The 19,108-nt window shown below is 36.4% G+C and overlaps 1 protein-coding gene across 2 annotated transcripts in view; it reads left to right on the top strand.

The window, feature by feature from the left end:
- The window catches only part of ADAM9 (ADAM metallopeptidase domain 9), a 145,243-nt gene that overhangs the window by 31,040 nt on the left and 95,095 nt on the right, over positions 1-19,108 (top strand). For both annotated transcript variants that reach the window (XM_003984768.6, XR_006596512.1), the window contains exons 5-11: positions 4,125-4,201; positions 5,560-5,755; positions 6,843-6,908; positions 9,220-9,291; positions 10,515-10,684; positions 15,772-15,853; positions 16,358-16,491. In XM_003984768.6, coding sequence (XP_003984817.1) covers positions 4,125-4,201; positions 5,560-5,755; positions 6,843-6,908; positions 9,220-9,291; positions 10,515-10,684; positions 15,772-15,853; positions 16,358-16,491 — 797 coding nt within the window. The remainder of the gene's footprint in view (positions 1-4,124; positions 4,202-5,559; positions 5,756-6,842; positions 6,909-9,219; positions 9,292-10,514; positions 10,685-15,771; positions 15,854-16,357; positions 16,492-19,108) is intronic.

The following is a 19,108-nucleotide window of genomic DNA, read 5'->3' as shown; positions in this document are numbered from 1 at the left end:
TATACAGACCTTAATGATTTTTCTTTCTGTTTTTTGTTTTTGGTCCATCATCCCAATAATATACTTTATAGCAAAAGAAAATCCATGTTATTGTGCTGCATTCAGTGGTCATGTCTCTGTAGTCGCCTTTAATCTGGAAATCCTTTGTCTTCCCTTGTATTTCATGACAATAGCATTTTTGAGAAGTATAGGCTAACTTTTGTAAACATCCTGCCATTTGAGATTGACGTTTGCTCGTGATCAGAGTCAGGTTATGTACTTTTGGCAGGAATACCACCAAAGTGATACCGAATGGTCCTCAGTGTATCCTGTCAGGAAGCAGGGGCTGCATTTGTGCTGTTCCTGATGGTATTAATATTGATCATTTAGTTAAGGAATTGCCTGCCAGGTTTCTCTTCTATAAAGTTACTGTTTTTGCCTTTTTAATTAATATTATGGTTAGACATTTTGAGACTAATATAAATATCCTGTTACTTCTCAAATTTTTACCCACTAGTGTTAGTATGTAGTAGTTGTCTGAATTAATGGTTATGATGGTTGTTAAAATGGTGATTTCTTAATTTCATTAGTGCTTCTGTATGAATTAGTGCTTTCTGTAAGGAAAAGATGTCCCTTCCCATTTATTTATATCAGTGCAGACTCATGGATTCTTACTTTTTCATGAGTGAGATTGAAAATCTGCATGTATGTGAGGGCATTTTTATGTTCTTTTGTGAATTGTCTGTTTATGTCTTTTGCCCAATTTTCCACTGGGTTTTCTTTTGTTGTTGTCCCTCTAAGATTTTGGTTTTTAAATTGCGGTATAATTGACATACATTTTACTGCCTTAGTTTCAGGTGTACAACATAATGATTTGATATTTGTATATATTGTGAAATGATCACCACTGTAAGTCTTGTTAATATCTGTTACCATAATAGTTAAAAGTTTTTTTTGTGTTTGTAGTGAGAACTTTTTAAGATTTATTCCCTTAGCAACTTTCAATTATACAATACAGCATTATTAACTGTAGTCACTATGCTGTCTTTAATCTAATTTTGAGTTAATTTTTAAAATTTTTTTTTTTTCAACGTTTATTTATTTTTGGGACAGAGAGAGACAGAGCATGAACGGGGGAGGGGCAGAGAGAGAGGGAGACACAGAATCGGAGACAGGCTCCAGGCTCTGAGCCATCAGCCCAGAGCCTGACGCGGGGCTCGAACTCACGGACCGCGAGATCGTGACCTGGCTGAAGTCGGACGCTTAACCGACTGCGCCACCCAGGCGCTCCTTGAGTTAATTTTTATGTATGGTGTAAGATAGTGGTCTGGTTTCATTCTTTTGTATGTAGCTCTCCAGTTTTCCCAGGACCATTTATTTTTTTTATTTTTATTAAAAAATTTTTTTATTTTTATTTTTATTTTATTTTATTTTTTATTTTATTTTATTTTATTTTATTTTATTTTATTTTATTTTATTTTATTTTATTTTATTTTATTTTATTTTATTTTTAACATTTATTTATTATTGAGAAACAGAGAGAGACAGAACATGAGCATGGGAGGGGCAAAGAGATGGGGAGACAGAATCTGAAACAGACTCTAGGCTCTGAGCTGTCAGCACAGAGTCCGATGTGGGCTCGAACTCAAAAACTGTGAGACTATGACCTCAGCTGAAGTCGTGATGGTCTTCACAACTTAACCAACTGAGCCCCCAAGGTGCTCCTCTGAAGGACCATTTATTGAAGAGATTGGTATATTCTTGGCTCCCTTGTCAGAAATTAATTGATCATATATGTATGGGTTTATTTCTGGGCTCTCTGTTTCATTGATCTGTGTGTCTGTTTTTATGCCAACACCATACTGTTTTGATTCCTATAGCTTTGTAATATGGTTTGAAATTAGGGAGCATGATGCTTCTAGCTTTGTTCTTCTTTCTCAAGAAGAGGAAGGAGTGTCTTTATTCTATTTGGTGTTTTTTTGTGGTCCCAGACAAATCTTAGGATTATTTGTTTCATTTCTGTAAAAAATGCCATTGGAATTTTGATAAGAATTGCATTGAATCTGTAAGATTGTTTTGAGTAGTTTGGACATTTTGACAATATTAATTCTTCCAATCTGTGGTCATGGATTATCTTTCTGTTTATTTGTATCTTCAATTTCTTTCATTGATATCTTACCATTTTCTGTGTACAGGACCTTCCTCCTTAATTAAATTTGTATCTAGGTACTTTATTCTTTTTGATGGATATGGGATTGTTTTCTTAATCTTTCCTTCTGCTAGTTCATTATCAGTGAATAGAACCACAACAAATTTCTTTATATTGATTTTGTTTCCTGCAACTTTACTGAAATCATTTATTAGTTCTAACAGTTTTTTGGTGGGGACCTTAGGGTTTTCTATATATAATATCATGTCATGTGCAAATAGTGACAGTTTTACTTCTTCCTCTCTTCTGTTGGGTTTTTAATCTTTCCTCTTTGATATTTAAGAGTTCTTTATAGTTATTGTGTCTCTGATACAAGTTACAAATATTTTTTCCCAGTTTGTGTATTGTGTTTTGACTTTGTTTTTTGGTGTTTCTTGCCATATAGAAGCTTGAAAAACTTTTTATGTAGTAAAAATTATCAGTTTTTTCTTTTATTGCGTCTATATTTCAAGTAATAGCCTTTCTCTGTACCCAGGTTAGAGAAGAATTCACTCATGTTTTCTTTTGGTTTTTATATATGATTTTATTTTTAATGTTCAGACTCTTGATTCATTAAGATTTTATTCCTATGCATGGTGTGAGGTACCGATCTAATTTTATCCTTTTATAAATGTCTAAGTGGACTGAGCACCATTTACTTAAAGGTGCATCCTTGCTGCATTGATTTGAGATGCCACTTTTATCACAAAAAGTTCCATGTGTACTTGGTCTATTTCAAGTCCCCAAATTCTGTTCCACTGGTTGTTATCCCAATGCACCACCAGTACTGTACTGTTTTGTTTTTTTTTTTAATTTTTTTTTGACGTTTATTTTTGAGAGAGAGAGAGAGAGCAGGGGAGGGGCAGAGAGAGAGGGAGACACAGAATTTGAAGCAGGCTCCAGGCTCTGAACTGTCAGCACGGAGCCCAATGCAGGGCTTGAACTCACGAGCCGTGAGATCATGACCTGAGCCGAAGTCTGACGTTCAGTCGACTGAGCCACTCAGGCGCCCCTGTACTGTTTTAAATATTAAGGCCTTGTGATACATCTTAATGTTGCCTAACAACCACCTCCCCCACCCACCTTAGCTTTTTTTTTTTTTTTTTGTGCTTTGAAATTGTTTTAAAGAGGACAAGATCTCATCATGCAGTACAAAAATCTGATATTAGTAAGTGATATTATGCTTGTGTTTCCACTGGCCAATTTCTTCCTCAAAATTAACGATAAAGGCTCTTTAGTTTTTTTAAGATGGCTAAATGTAAAACTAATAATAATATAATCAATATATAGTTAAGAAGAAAAAATCATCTGGTCAAAATTACTTTTTTACCACATACTGATTTTTTTCCCACCTTGGCATCATTGGCTTGTCACAAGGTCCCCTTCTGTATTAGGTGTCATGTGGCTGCTATTGCTTCTTGGATTGACTGTGATCTAAAATGTTAAATATGATATGGGGCACCTGGGTGGCTCAGTTGGTTAAGTGTCTGACTTCAGCTCAGGTCATGATCTTGTAGTTTGTGAGTTCAAGCCTCGCATCAGGCTCTGTGCTGACAGCTCTGAGCTTGGAGCCTGCTTTGGATTCTGTGTGTCTCTGTCTCAGCCCCTCCCCTGCTTGTACTCTCTCTCTCTCTCTCTCTCTCTCAAAAATAAGCATTAAAAAAAATGTTAAACATGATATAATGGTGTCTTGTTCTGCTTCTAAGCTTAATGGTTATTGGGATAGAGCTCTTTGTGCTTAGTATCCTCTGGAAATCTGCCTAAATATTTGTATCCTTGTACAGGAGGGCAGTAGATAATCTGAAGATAATCCGAAGAACGCCATGTAATAAGATGCCAGTGATATGAACAAAATTGTTAGTTTACTGACCTGAAATAATTTTATTAGCTCTATAATTTCTGTGATGATTTTAGCAATGTAACAGTATTTGAAGATAATACAGTTTTTATCATTTAGAATCATTGTCATTATCGTGGCTATGTGGAGGGAGTTTATAATTCATCCATTGCTCTGAGCGACTGTTTTGGACTCAGGTAAGGAATTTTCTTTATCATTTTTTTCCTTCTATTTCTTACCCCTTTCCCTATCTCTGTTTCCAAATCAAGTCATTTGGGGGAATTAACAATATTAGATTTACTTTGGTATTGCTGAAGGTCTTTAGAGCTATGTATCAGATATCATTCTTGGCATGTTTATTTAAGAAAATATTACAGTGGTGAGTTTCAATATCCAAAGAGAAAATTTCGTTGTTTTGAGGTTGCTAAGTAATTTTTGCTATTAAAAAAACATAATTTAAGTCTGTGTAGTACTTTATGTTTACACAATTTTCACCTATATTTCATTTAAGTCTCACAATGCCTGTGAAAAGGGGCTCATTATCTCCATATTTAGGTGATTAAGCAAACTGGGATTTAGAGAAATTGTACCACATATGAAGTAAAGTGATAATAATATTAAAATTACATTTGTTGAGGGCCTGGCAATATGATGCTGTGCTGTTTGGTTGATTACGTGATTGATTGAACTAATAAATATTACTTTTAATTCTCAAACCAGCTGTATAAATGGCTATAATTATCTCCATTTAAGTAATAACACTTACACTTACTGTGTGCCAGGCAATGTGCTAAGTATTTCACACTTATTAAATAATTTCGTTTCCAGAACAGCCCCACGTAGAATGTAACATAGAGAAGAGGTGTTAAATCATTGCTAGTAGGAACATAAAGAAGAGGTGTTAAATCCCGTAGCTAGTAGGAAACTTTTGGGATTCAAACTCTGGTTCTTTGGCTCCAGACTCCATACTTCTAGCCACTCCTCTGTATTGCCTTCCATTATACAGCAGTCACTTGGAGAGATAACTGACTTTCAGGGGAGTGACGTTAGTAACTAGCAGTCTTGAGCTTTATATTTAGGTCTGCGTGATTCTAAAACCTAGTATTTTTCTCTAGGTAGCATGGTATAGAGAAACAAACCAACAGTCTGAGATTGGAAAAACAGAGAGATTGGGCATTAGGACTTTATTTCAGATGTTCTTCTGACTCCCTGTTTGAGTCTTCTCTAGAATTCCCTGCTTACTCTTGACAGGGGTCCCTTTGACCAAAATGCTTCTAGGAATACATCAACTACAGTTGTGGGCACTGTGCCTTTGTACATGTGTCATGGTGCTGCTGGGTTGAGAGAGGCATGTGCCTCTTCTAGTGTATTTTCATTAACTCATTTGAGTTTATGGCATTATTTTCATTGCTTCTCTTGTCATCCACAGACTGTTGGGCTGTTCTTTTCTTAAACATGTTAAGCACTGGGACTTGATTTCGTGTTTTCTAATTTCTTTTCCTGTGTATTATTTTCTTCATTCTTAAAAATTGTGTACGTGTAATGCGACACTTAGAGGAATGCTACATATAGAGAATGTGAGTTACGGGATCGAACCCCTACAAAATAGCTCTCGTTTTGAGCACATCTTTTATCGAATGGATCATGTCCACAAAGAGCCTCTGAAATGTGGGGTTATCAACAAGGATATAGAGAAAGAAACCACAGACTATGAAGAAGAAGAGCCTCCTAGGATTACTCAGCTACTTCGAGTAAGGAAATATGTTTCTTCATGGCCCAGACTAAAGTGTTAAAAAATCATGTATTTTTGCATCACACCAATACTTATTATTGTTTTGTTTTTGCCAACTATGTGCCAGATGTTGTGGTAGCTACTGGGGAATAAAAAGATGCAGTTCCTTCCACCAAGTCGAACATAGTCAAGCTTCTATGTGTTTTAGAAATTAGGGCTTAGATCTTAAACGATACTTATATACGTATTTTTTTTTTTACCACTGCTGCATTATAGTCCATTACACTGTCTTTCAGAGAGCAGTTTATTTAGATACCTTTTACACAAACAGAATGGGGATTCTTGAGTGCTAGATTGAAGAAACAGAGAGAGATCGGGCGTTATGACTTATTTCAGAGGTCTTGCAGGGACACTTGTATCCCAGTTTTGAGTCTTCACTAGAATTCACTGCTTACTCTTGGCAAGGGTCTCGCTGACCCAAGTGTTTCTAGGAATAGGTCAGCTACAGTTGTCTGTGCCTTTCTATATGTGTCATGGTGCTGCTGGGTTGGGAAAGGGCATGTGCCAGTTTATGGCATTGTTTTCATTGCCTCTTCAGCCGTCCACTCTTTTTAGCTTTAATCATTGGAAAACATTCAAGTTTTTGCCCAATTCTGCACTACATATGAATTTCTGAAAATCACAGAATTAGTCACTTTTTGAAGTGGCAACCTTGTCCTTACTTCTGCTCTGGGTTCTTATATTCTTATAATATTATAATTATTATATTTCTTTTTTCCACTCTTAACGCAGTAATGGGGTTTCCCATTAAAGTGTGTGTGAGTGTGTATAATTTCAATATTAGGAAATCAGTAATTCTCCTTGGAAACCTGAATACCTCATATTATCTTTACCTAGGATTTTTCTGAGATTAGTACAGAGAGCAGTTACCACTTAAAACAACAGCAACACGCTTTTGGCTTTAATGATCTGTGTGAAGTAAACTAATCGTATGATGTTTTAAGGGACTAGAGATTAGGGTAAGACCACTATATATAAAAATCATGTAGTGTTACAACTTTTTTTTTGTTTGTTTTTTGCCTTTATGATGTTTGTGTTTTTGACAGAGAAGAAGAGCTATCCTGCCACAGACCCGCTATGTGGAGCTGTTCATTGTCGTAGACAAGGAAAGGGTAGGATTGGTGACAGTTTTTCTTCTTTTTCATGAAAAGCAGATGAGAAGTGAGCATCCCATGAAAGAAACATAAAATGTGATATATTTGTGTTGATTTTTCTTAAATGTAATTTAAAACTAGAATGACTTTTGTCCTTTAAACATGCTTGATATTCATAATTCCCCCAGAAGCCAAATGTAGTGAATGAGAGTACATCTAACTATTTTTTACTGGTGATTTCTCCCCCTTTGTTCTTTTGGGTGATTTTCTTAATTTCTTAAGTGTAACTGTACTGCCTTTTAGTTAGTGTCACCTTTTCAGATGACTTTAAAGGATTGTGTTGAAAACCAGTTAATCAGATACTACTTTGTTGCCTAATAAAATTGCTTTGCTTTTTAGAATTTCAGCTAACCTGTACTTCCCTTTAAGAGACGGAAAACTTCCATGTCATGGCATGCTTTAGAAGGGAATCGAGGAGAGTACTTGATCTTAGTATTTACTATTAATTTCTGTGTTCAGGATAACACCAGGAATTTTCCTTATTGATATTTAAGAATTGTGCTTAACTTAACTAAGTAATAGGTCTATTTCAGCATTTACAGGATTATCAGTTTTAGATATAGCTGCTGTTTAATTTAACATATAGATTATTTTAAATGTTTTGTCTGACTTTTACTGTCAGCTTTGTTGTTTGTGTGAAAAGGTTGTTTGTAGAAACTTAGCAATATTAGCAGTTTCCTTCCTGTAAGCTGCAGAGACAGTTTAGAGGATTTTTATGGTTTAAGAAAAACCTCTTATTGTGTGTAGGTTGGAAATAAATAAGCTGTGTTTATTAATAGATAGAAATGTATTCAGATTTGTTCATTATAAGTTCCTAACCCTCAAGTGGTAGACGGAAAAAGCATAGGGAGTATGACGAAGCATGAACTTTGCACCAGATAATGGATAAAAAGTTTCTGGAGAATGTTTGGACAAGTGACAAAAATAGAGATTTGAGATGTTTTTATTTATTACTCATTCCAGATAGATTTGTTATGTACTGCTGGAAACTGGTTCAAAATAAGAATGGTTCCACTTAAATCAAACCTTGTCAGATATATTAGATTTTTTGTTTGTTTAGGAGAATCATGATAAAATGCCCAACTCGTAAGATCTGATATATTCTGATATTAATGCTCTTATCTTAGAACAAAACCATACATTCTTTTAAAATTTTCTTTTTGTTATTTAGTTGGTCATATTAAAATAATGTTAAAATAGACATTTGAATTGGGGCTACTGAGTGGCTCAGTCGGTTAAGCATCCAACTCTTGGTTTGGCTCAGGTCATGATCTTATGGTTTGTGGGTTCGAGCCCCGTGTTGGCCTCTGCACTGACAACATGGAGCCTGCTTGGAATTCTCTCTCCCTCTCTCTCTGCCCCTCCCCCACTCATGCTGTCTCTGTCTCTCCCAAAATAAATAAATGAAACTTACAAACAAAAAAGACATTTGGATTTAGCCAGGTCTTGAAGAAAAGAATAGGTCATATCACCTGTTTGTTTTAATATGGTTAAACTTTTAAATATCTATTTTGTCTACATGTAATGTCTCTATTGGTAAACATTGGTTAATCTCTCATTATTAATTTAGCCCAGAGTTTAGAAGTTATTTACTGATAATGTCTTTAGCCTAAGGGAAAAAAAGGTCAGAAAATCTGTTAAATTGTTTTTATTCCTTTATCTGTGCATTTTGATTGTTTTATTTTTTATGTATTTCATTTTATTTTTTTCATTTCATTTCATTTCATTTCATTAAGAGAGAGAGAGAGCCTGAGTTTGAGTAGGGGAGAGGAGCAGAGGTAGAGCAAGAGAATCTTGAGCAGGCTCCATACTCAGTGTGGAGCCAGATGTGAGGCTTGATCCCATGACCTGTGCCAAAATCAGGAGTCAGATACTAAACTGACTAAGCCACCCAGCCTTCCTGCATTTTGATTGTTTTAAACACTACCTTTATAAAATTTAGTTTGGAAACCATTTTTGCATTGAAATGAGTAAAAGGGACATTAAAGAGAAAATTAATTTTAAAATTATGCTAATTTGGAGTGAATAAAGACTTCAGTAATAATAAGTCTTATTACTTATTTCACACTTGAACCTGTTTTTCTTTTATTCGTATTTAACACTAAAATGTATCCCTTAGATTTATTAATTTAAAATGCAGGTGAATGTCTAAATGCCTCCATTTTTAGTTCAGAGGAAATATTTGGGATTCTTATCTTCGTTGTAACAGATTATAGAAACTTTTTCATAACTTACTTGGTGAAAATGATTTTCCTTTCTTGCTTTTCAGTATGACATGATGGGAAGAAATCAGACTGCGGTGAGAGAAGAGATGATCCGTTTAGCAAACTACTTGGATAGTGTAAGTTGTGTTTTCTATTCACTGGGATTATTCTAGCCTGTCTTTTCACAGTTTCAGAGCAGAATTAAAAAATTGTCTCATTTCAGGGGTTTGCTTTCTAGATTGTTTTGTAACATTTTTTATGTTTGAAAGGAATGTATGATTGTACAAAGACTTGGAGACAAGCAAGAGATTTCTTTCATATTAGGATCTATTTTATCCTCAGGGTAGATAGGCTAAGGTACTTTGGCATTTATGAAAAGATCTTTGAATTTGTACTCAATCTTATTTTGATTAAGGCTGCCTCCTTCTCTGAAATCATGATATGACTCTGTGTGTGTGTGTGTGAGAGAGAAAAGAGAGAGGGTGTGGGGGGGGGGAGAGAGAGAGAGAGAGAGAGAGAGAGAGAGAGAGAGAGAGAATATGCAGTAGGGAGAGCAAGAGGGAAGGAGGGAAGGAGAGAAATTTGGTTTGAGACTTTGGAGAGAGAGAGAATATGCAGTAGGGAGAGCAAGAGGGAAGGAGGGAAGGAGAGAAATTTGGTTTGAGACTTTGGAGTACGTTCACCCATTGAGAGATACTGAAGAATTAGATACATGTTCTTATAAGATCATTTTACCTATAAGGTTTTTTCCCTGATGTGAATATCATGCTTAATAATAATGATAAGGACAATAGTGTTCTATTGAGTATTTATAATATGAGACAAGTGCTTTATATTTATTGTTCTTTATTCCTCACAGTATCTCTATAAAATAAAAATGGGTTCCTTAGTGCATTATCTGAAATCTTTGGGGTGCGTGTAATTAGAATTTTAGATAAAAACTTAGAAAGGTAATATGGTTCACCATGTATTGCATAACACCTCTAACAGGATCTTGTGGTAGCACTTTGTTATCAAACTCATTGATAGTCCTGTAGTGAAGTGTATGAATATTTACATTAAGTGAGATAACATACAGATTATAAATAGACTTGCATTAGTTGAGGGCAATTTGGAAACCAAATTTACCAAAAACTTAAAATTTTCAGTTTGTCAGATTTTGGAATGGAAGATAAAAAAGGATTTTGAACTTCTGTTACTTTTATTTTATGAATGGGGAAACCGAGACCCTTGAGAGATTAGAATCTCATTATACTGAAGGAAATGTTTTTAAGTAGTTGTGTTATTTCATCATAAGTTTAAAGATAGTCTCATATTCTTTAATATATTTTATATACTTTCATTTCTGTTTTCTTTCTAGATGTATATTATGTTGAATATTCGAATTGTGTTAGTTGGGCTGGAGATTTGGACAAATGGAAACCTGATCAACATAATTGGAGGTGCTGGTGATGTGTTGGGGAACTTTGTACAGTGGCGGGAAAAGTTTCTCATAACACGTCGGAGACACGACAGTGCACAGCTAGTTCTGTAAGTGATTTTTTAAAAAGTACTATTAATGAAATGGTCAGAATAACTTTTGCTTATCTTTTTCTATTAGAATCATGTTTTCTTAAGGTTTTTGAGTGTTCATTTGCATAAGGAGAACTTTGTATGACACCTCACAAGTTACACTAAGATAATGAGACTTCTCTTCTGTGTTGGATTCCCTGTCACCTTTGTCCCATGTCATTCCTCTTTCTTGGATTTACTCTTTCACTTTGGTGTAGCATGTTTTTTAGTTTCTTCTTATGAAAGGATATATGGAAAGAAAAAACTTTTGGCTTTTTCTATGTCAGAAAATGTGTTTACCGTCTCAGAAGAGAATTTAAGAATTACATCAATGTGACCTCGTATCATCCCAGAGCCTGAGTAACTCAGTCTTTCCATGGTGTGCTTTACAGTTTGCCTTGTAACTTTTTGATTCTTTGGCTGTGTGTAAAATGCTAGGCATGCAATCTTTTTCCTTGAGAATTTTGAAGGCATGGCTCTTGTCTTTTGACTTCCAGTATCACTGTTGAGAAGCCTTAACCCATTCTGATAACGGATCCTTTGTTTATAGGTTTGTTTTCCTCCTTCTCTGGAAACTTGTAGGATCTTCTCTTGGTTCCCAGGCTTCTGAATTTTCCTGATGATATGCTTCAGTGTAGGTCTTTTATCGCTCATCCTGCTGTGTTCTTAGTGGGTCATTTCAGTCTTGAAACTCATGTCCTGCAATTTTAAGAATTGTTTTCAAATTATTTTATAGATGATTTGATCCTCTTTATGTTTATTCTTTGTTCTCTTCTAAGCTTTCTATTGGGTTTTTTAAATTTTTGCTATCTTATTTTTAATGTTCAGTAGATCTTTTTGTTCCTTTTAATTTTTTAATATAATCAAGTACTGATTTCATGGATATAATAATTTTTTTGCTCTCTTTGAGATATTACTGATACATGTTTTAAAAATTTTCTTCTTTTACACAGCATCTTCATGGTACCATAATAAAACTTAAACTTATATAACTCACTTAATACAAACACATTCCAAAACTTACAGCAAAACCCTCATTTAAAACTATTTAAGGGATGCCTGGGTGGCTCAGTCGGGTAGCGTCTGACTTCGGCTCAGGTCATGATCTCTTGGTTTGTGAGTTCAAGCCCCACATTGGGTTCTGTGCTGACAGCTCAGAGCCTGGAGCCTGCTTCGGATTCTGTGTCTCCCTCTCTTTCTGTTCCTCCCCTGCTCATGCTCTGTCTTTCTCTGTCTCTCAAAAATAAATAAATGTTAAAAAAAATTAAAACTATTTAAAACATTTCATTCTTCTTAAAAGTTATCTGACTTGAGGGGTGCCTGGACAGCTCAGTTGGTTAAGTGTCCAACTTCGGCTCAGGTCATGATCTTAGAGTTCATGGATTAGAGCCCTGCATTGGGCTCTGTGCTGTTAGCTCAGAGCCTAGAGCCTTCTTTGGTTTCTGTGTCTCCCTCTCCACTGCGCTCTCTCTCTCTCTCTCTCTCTCTCTCTCTCTCCCTCTCCCTCTCTCTCCCTCCCGTCTTTCTCTTTCTCTCTCTCTCTCAAAAAAATGAATAAACATTAAAAAAATTTTTTTTAGGTTTTCTGGCTTGAGGGCTTGCAGTTTTGAAGGCCTTAGCCTGCTGTAGCATCCTTTGCTCGGCAAAATAATAAAGCTATTCCTCTTTATTTCCCACAACCTCCTAAAAAACGTTTTCTAACTTGATAGGCTGGCTTCTTGCAGAAAAATGTTCTAATTTATATATTTTTGCCTCCTTCAGTGTCGAGAGTACCTAAAACTCATAATTTTTTCCAAGGAGAAATTTCCTTTGATTTCTTTTTTTGTTATGGGAGTTAATTTAGAGCAAGGCACTGAAAATGCCAAAATAATTTTTTATAGCCCTATACTCACAAAGCCTGGGTCGTGACCTTTTTATTAATTTTTAGTAATATGGCACTTGCAAGTATCCTGGCAGTGAGCATGCCTTCTAATTCACAAAGGGCCAGAAAGAACAGGCCTCCAGCACATTCTCCATACCTTGCCCAACCAAACCTACCAAGGTATCTTTTCTTCTCTATCTGGTATCCATCTGTAATGTTAGAGGCATTTCCCAAATGTTTGATGACTTCTGGTTGTGGTTTTGGTTAAGAATGGGATACCAAAGAGCCTTTTGGAAGCACTGAGTACATGAGTGGGGCTTGGACACTATGGCATTAAGTAGAGGTGATCTGGCTAAAGTGTTTTCCTTGGCCATCTCTTTATGTCAGTATCTCTGGTCCTCTTCTCCTTGCTGGTCAGATGCCCCAGAGAAAGATATATTCATTCATTTATAATATATTTATAGGTGTATATGCTAGGCACTGGGGATAGCAATGAATAAAGTAGGCAAAAATTCTCTATTTTTAAAATGTTAACAATTTTTTTAAACATTTTAAATTTATTTTGAGAGATACGGAGCAAGCAGAGGAGGGGCAGAGCGAGAAGGAGAGACAATCCCAAGCAGGCTCCATGCTGTCAGCACATAGCCTGATATGGGGCTCAAACTCACAAACTGTGAGATCATGACCTGAGGCGAAATCAAGAGTTGGATACTTAACTGACTGAGCCACCCAGGTGCCCCAAACTGTTTTAAATTTTTAAGCAGTTTTATTGAGGTAAAACTGATGAAGATTAAACTGCACATATTTAAAGTGTACATTTTGATGAATTTTGACATATGTATATAACCACTTAACTGTCACCATGATCAAGATAATAAACATCCAGTCCCTCTAAAAGTCTCCTTGGCCCCTTTGTAATCCAATCTCCTTTCCCCTCCAAAAACGTTCCCTCCCCAGGCAACCACTAATCTTTTTCCTGTTAATGTGGGTTAATTTACACTTTCTAGACTTTTCTGTAAGGAAAATAATACAGTTTTATTGTTTTTGTCCAGACAGAGTTCTTGCTTTCATGGAGTCCATATTCTGGTGATGGAGATTGGCCATAAATGAGATAAATGAGTGTGTATAATGTATTAAATACTAGTAAGTGGTAAGGAGGAAAAATAAAGCAGGGAAGGTAGAAGTAAAAGTATTGGAAGCATGTAACTACACTTACAGTGGTGAGCATTTCATGATGTATATAATTATTCAGTCACTGTGCTGTAGCCCTGAAACTAATATGTCAGTGATAGTTCAAGTAAAAAAGTGGCAAAATGAAGTACTGGTCTGCAATGAATTGGAAATTAAAGAAAAAATTACTGTTCCTTTCCCCTAGTTTGAGTGGCACTGCCTGAGCTGATGCATGAGGCTGAATTCTCCATCTCCTTGCCTTTGTTTTAGCCACTGAAAGCCAAGGTGCTGGCATCTGCCTTTATCACTGGAAGGAGTTGCCTACCTTGGCTTGTTTGTGAAGACTGGTACAGAAAGAACCTTTGTGAGCTTGGGCATGTCATGTGACCTCTGTCATATGTAAATTTGTGATGATGGACCCAGACACAACACACTCTCTTGGTTTCTGATTTTCTATCATCATGTGAAGGAATAAGTACCTCTTTTTTCCTGTAGGTGCATGTCTCCCAGGAAGGTTAAGGTGACAACTATTGAAGCTCATATTCTGACTTAGAATCTAGGAAATGTTTGAAGAAACTTAGGAGCCACAATATTTGTTGCACTGAAGGCTCAGCTCTTGGTGACATGAAGATACATTTCTTTTCTTGCATTTCTCTCTAATTAGAGCCTGCTTACCTGCTTCCCTTACAGGGAAGAAAGGGCCAGGATGGTATAGTTATGGAGGGCAGTCGATATGGACTCAGATAGCATTACGTCAAGCTCCAGTTACCTAACAGTAAAGATACAACTTCCCTGAGCCTCAGTTTCTAAATCTGTTCAGTGGGTACAGTGATTTTTATGTAGTAAGGTTTCAGGATCGAATGATATTATTTTTGTGAAGCACTTGTGAAGGCTTAAATACATTGTGTTGTTATTATTATGCTTTTTTATTCAATAGTTGAGTACCTGTCAAAAAAAAAAGTATTGGAGGAGTGAGTTTGGAGTGGTGAGGGAAGGCCGCGATGGGAAGACTTTTGAGTAAAGACCTAAAGAGGTGAGGGAATGAGTTAGGGATATATACTGGTCAAAAGAGTTCCAGGTGGAGAAAATTGGTCCTGAGATATGAGCGTGTCTGGGATGATTGGGAACCACATGGAGGCCACTGTGGTTCTTTGGTTCCATGTGCTTCCTGCCCTGAAGCCTCTTGTGTACATATATTCATTGAGTGTGTTACCTGTCTCTCCTCATTAGAATTTTTGAAAAAATAATTGTAATGCGTTTTCGGAAGATTTTTCACCTCGAGGGAAGAGAAAAACTTGGCTTGGTATCTAAAACATATCTTCATTTGTTTGAAAAAATGAATTTGTGATGTTAATCTCGTTCTCTGATAATAAAAATGAAGTAAGACTTAATTGTATTCTGATTAAAAAAACATTTTTTTTTAACGTTTATTCACCTTTGAGAGACAGACAGAGCACTGTGGGGGAGGGGCAGAGAGAGAGGGAGACACAGAATCCGAAGCAGGCTCCAGGCTCTGAGCTGTCAGCACAGAGCCCAACACGGGGCTTGAACCCACGAACCGTGAGATCATGACTTGATCTGAAGTTGGACGCTTAACCAGCTGAGCCATCCAGGTGCCCCAGTTGTATTCTGATTTTTAAAAAAAAAAAATTTTTTTTTAAATGTTTATTTACTTTTGAGACAGAGAGAGACAGATCATGAGTGGAGGAGGGTAGACACACACACACACACACACACACACACACACAATCCGAAGAAGGCTCCAGGCTCTGAGCTGTCAGCACAGAGCCCGATGTGGGGCTTGAACTCACAAGCTGTGAGGTCATGACCTGAGCTGAAGTCAGACACCCAACTAACTGAGCCACCCAGATGCCCCTGTATTCTGATTTTAAAATGTTAGTTATCTTTGCCATTTTTCTTCCAGTTTTTGAAGGTTCTACCAATCCAGTTTAAACTTACCCAAAGAAATAAGAGCAGTGTGTTCCTTTTCCCCACCAAGTATATGTTCTAACTTTAACCTTTTGTTTTCATTTAGGAAGAAAGGTTTTGGTGGGACTGCAGGAATGGCATTTGTGGGAACAGTGTGTTCAAGGAGCCACGCAGGTGGGATTAATGTGGTACGTTTTTGTTCTTGATATTTAACTTTGGACACCTGCATTAGGACAGTGTCAAGCATTTCTCTGCTTTACTTCCTCCCCTATTCCTTAAAACAAAATTTTAGGTAGAAATGGTAGATGTGTTTTTTTCCCTAGAGACTCGATTAAGTTTTCTAATATTATATGTTTATCAGCTCCTCACTCTTTCTGGACAAGGAAGTTGAGATGCCATTTAAGAAAATTAAATTAGAACCATGAATCTGTTTTCCTATAAATCATTGGACATAATCTATTAGTGCTAATTGGTCTGTTGTTTAAAGGATCTATCTCCATAATCAGTATATTGAGTCACATAAGTTTCCTACTGAAATATATGAAGACTGATATTAGATGCTTGATTTATATAAAGACTGTCACCATTGTAGTGACTGATAAATTTCCTCTTGTGGAAAAAAATAATCTGAGGAACAAAACATGTCCTTTTTGTTCAGAAACCTAATTAATACTTTTCCTGTGTTTGGGCAGTTTGGGCAAATCACGGTGGAGACCTTTGCATCCATTGTTGCTCATGAGTTGGGTCATAACCTTGGAATGAATCATGATGATGGCAGAGATTGTTTTTGTGGAGCAAAGAGCTGCATCATGAATTCAGGAGCATCGTGAGTGACTGAATTCTTTGTTCTTCTTTTATGTGGTATTGTAGATCAGTGTTTCTTACACTCTATGATATACTCATGTCTGTGCTGAAAAAAATGTTCCTGGCTCCTGTGAAATTAATACATGATATACCAATGAGAAGTCTATTTTTAACTAAATAAGTGATTCCAGAGAGCTTTAAGAAATAAACATTTATGTAGGCACAAATATGTAGCTACACTCTTGTGTAAACCAGTTGACAGACCAAAAGAGTATAAGTATGTGGAAAAATTTACATCTGCATTAGGAATTAGCAAAGGGTTTCTGTTAGATGCAGTGCAGGTTGGATTAGATTGAAAGACTATATGAAGCATTTACTCATAAACCCCTTCTTGAGAAAGTGCTGCAGTGTCACTGTAAGTAGAGGAAATCTTGACATAGTTCTACTGACATTTCCAATTTTATAGATAAAGGTGGGAGGCAAGACAAAGAGGAGGAGAAGGAAGAAGAAGAAGAAGAAGAAGAAGAAACATTCCATTTATGGAATAAAATTCCATGGAATTTTTCTTATGTATTAGACACCACTCTAAGCACTTAAAATATATTAATCTTTAATGCTCAGCAACCTAATGAGATGTGGGTATTTCTATTTACGGATGAAGAAACATCAGAGTAAGTGGAGAAGGTGGGATTTAAAGTCAAGTCTGGGTCCAAAGCCTGTGATCTTAGAACCCCTCCCTTTGTGAGGGTTCAAAAGTAATTATAAGAGAGGGTCTAAGTGTGAACAACACCACTGAGTTGTTGGGCTTCTTTTGATGCAGATTTGTCATAAGGGAACAAGGTTCCTTCCTAATTAATTTAGAAGGTCGTAGTGCTAAGCAGACAGTTGGACAATAGTCACAATGTATATGTGGAGTAGAAGCTGAGCCAGAGAAAAAATTAGATGTGGAAGCACTTCATCTTTTCCAAACACAGCTGAAGATTTCATATGGGGAATATCCATAGCCCCAAGTGTTCATTTCCTTTCCTATCTCTCTCAAGTTCCTGGGGCACAGAAAGAATAATAAAAACTGCTTTTAGCCAGCTCTTTATCTTCAGACCTGAAGGTACAATTCTAATTAAATCTGGGTGGAAAGGGAAGCACTCAAGCAGAATTTACTGGAGAATTTATCTGTTTTTGAGTGAATACTAGGTTGAAAAATAGATATGGAAGAATTAGAACAGTGCTTATGAAAAAAAAACCTATACTTAATAAAAAAAAGTAATTATATTCACAAGAAAAGTCATATGTTTATAAAAGATTTCCTGTAGGAGAAGGAAGTAAATTTAGTATTTGCTTTGGCTGAGAGTGGAGTTGAGGAAGACATGAGAGAATAAGAAACAAATGATCAACAATAAAATAAGACAGGAGACTAAGATAAAAATAGTGACATGCAGAGTTAGGAAAGGAATGCCCTGAAACAGTGCTGTAGTGGAACTTAAAATGGTATAAGAAGTAGTGAAGAATGGACCCATACTTACTCATTCACTCATCAGGTATTTGTTGAGCACTGACCATGTGCTAGGCTTTGTTTTAGGCACTTGGAATATCTCCAAGAATTAGATAAAGACTTGCCCTTCATGGAATTTACATTTTAATGGGGGAAGACAAACTAGTAATGTAATAAATACATCAATAATATAGAACATTAGAAGGTGATAAGTGTCATGGAAGATAAGATAGAGCAGGATTGGAAGATTGGGAGGGCCAAAAGTGGTGATGGTAGAGGTCAGGTTGCAATTTTAAATCTGTATTGTCAGTGTAAGCTTCTTTTAGATGATGTTAGACTAAATACTTGAAGGAAGTGAGTTGAAAGCTGTGTAGATATCTGAGGGAAGAGCCAAATACAAAGGGAGGACAGTCAGGAGAGACTTTTTTTCAAGATGGAAGGAATTACAACAGGTTTGTATGCCAATAGGACTAATTTAGTAGAGGGGTAAAATTGGTAATCTAGGACAAAGAGGGGGGCATTGCCGTAGTAGACCTTGAGTGGGTGAGAGGGTTTGGAATCGGGGGCACAAGTGGAGGGGTTTGTTCTAATGGAGCACTTACTTGTAGGGTATCTGTAATGGTGGACATAGATGCTGGTAGACATAGATGCTGGTAGCATCTATGGTGGACATAGATGCTGGTAGATGGATAGATGTGGTGGTGGGAGTCTGTGGTTTAGTTTTGTCAGTGAAATATGAAGTAGGTTCATCAGCTGAACCATCAGCTGAAAGGTTGACGGGGAGCTGTTGGGGATTTCAGGAAATAGGAGAAGGTATGAAATAGTCATGTGGTAGCATGGGAGAATAAATGGAGGAAAGTATGTTTCCCGGGCAGTTTTAAAGGGTTACTTGAGATTCATAGTCATGAATTTTAAATGAGATTAGTCTCTGGTTGTATGGTTTTGTGCAGCCACATTCAACTGCATAGGCACATAAGAGGGTTGATGTTAACTAGGTTGTAGTCAGGCCAAATACAATGAAGTAAGAGAGGTGAAAGGAAGTCAAATCTGTTTGCAAAGGAGCAATTATAATGATGGACTGTGATATTTAAGCTGGATAAGGTTTAGGAAAGGGAGGACATCAAGGGGATCAGGGAAGTAAAAAGGGAAA

This window comes from Felis catus, chromosome B1 (genome assembly GCF_018350175.1).
Source record: "Felis catus isolate Fca126 chromosome B1, F.catus_Fca126_mat1.0, whole genome shotgun sequence".
NCBI classification, from domain to species: Eukaryota; Metazoa; Chordata; class Mammalia; order Carnivora; family Felidae; genus Felis; species Felis catus.
Note: the sequence above shows the minus strand (reverse complement) of the source record. Positions and strands in the feature narration are given on the sequence as shown.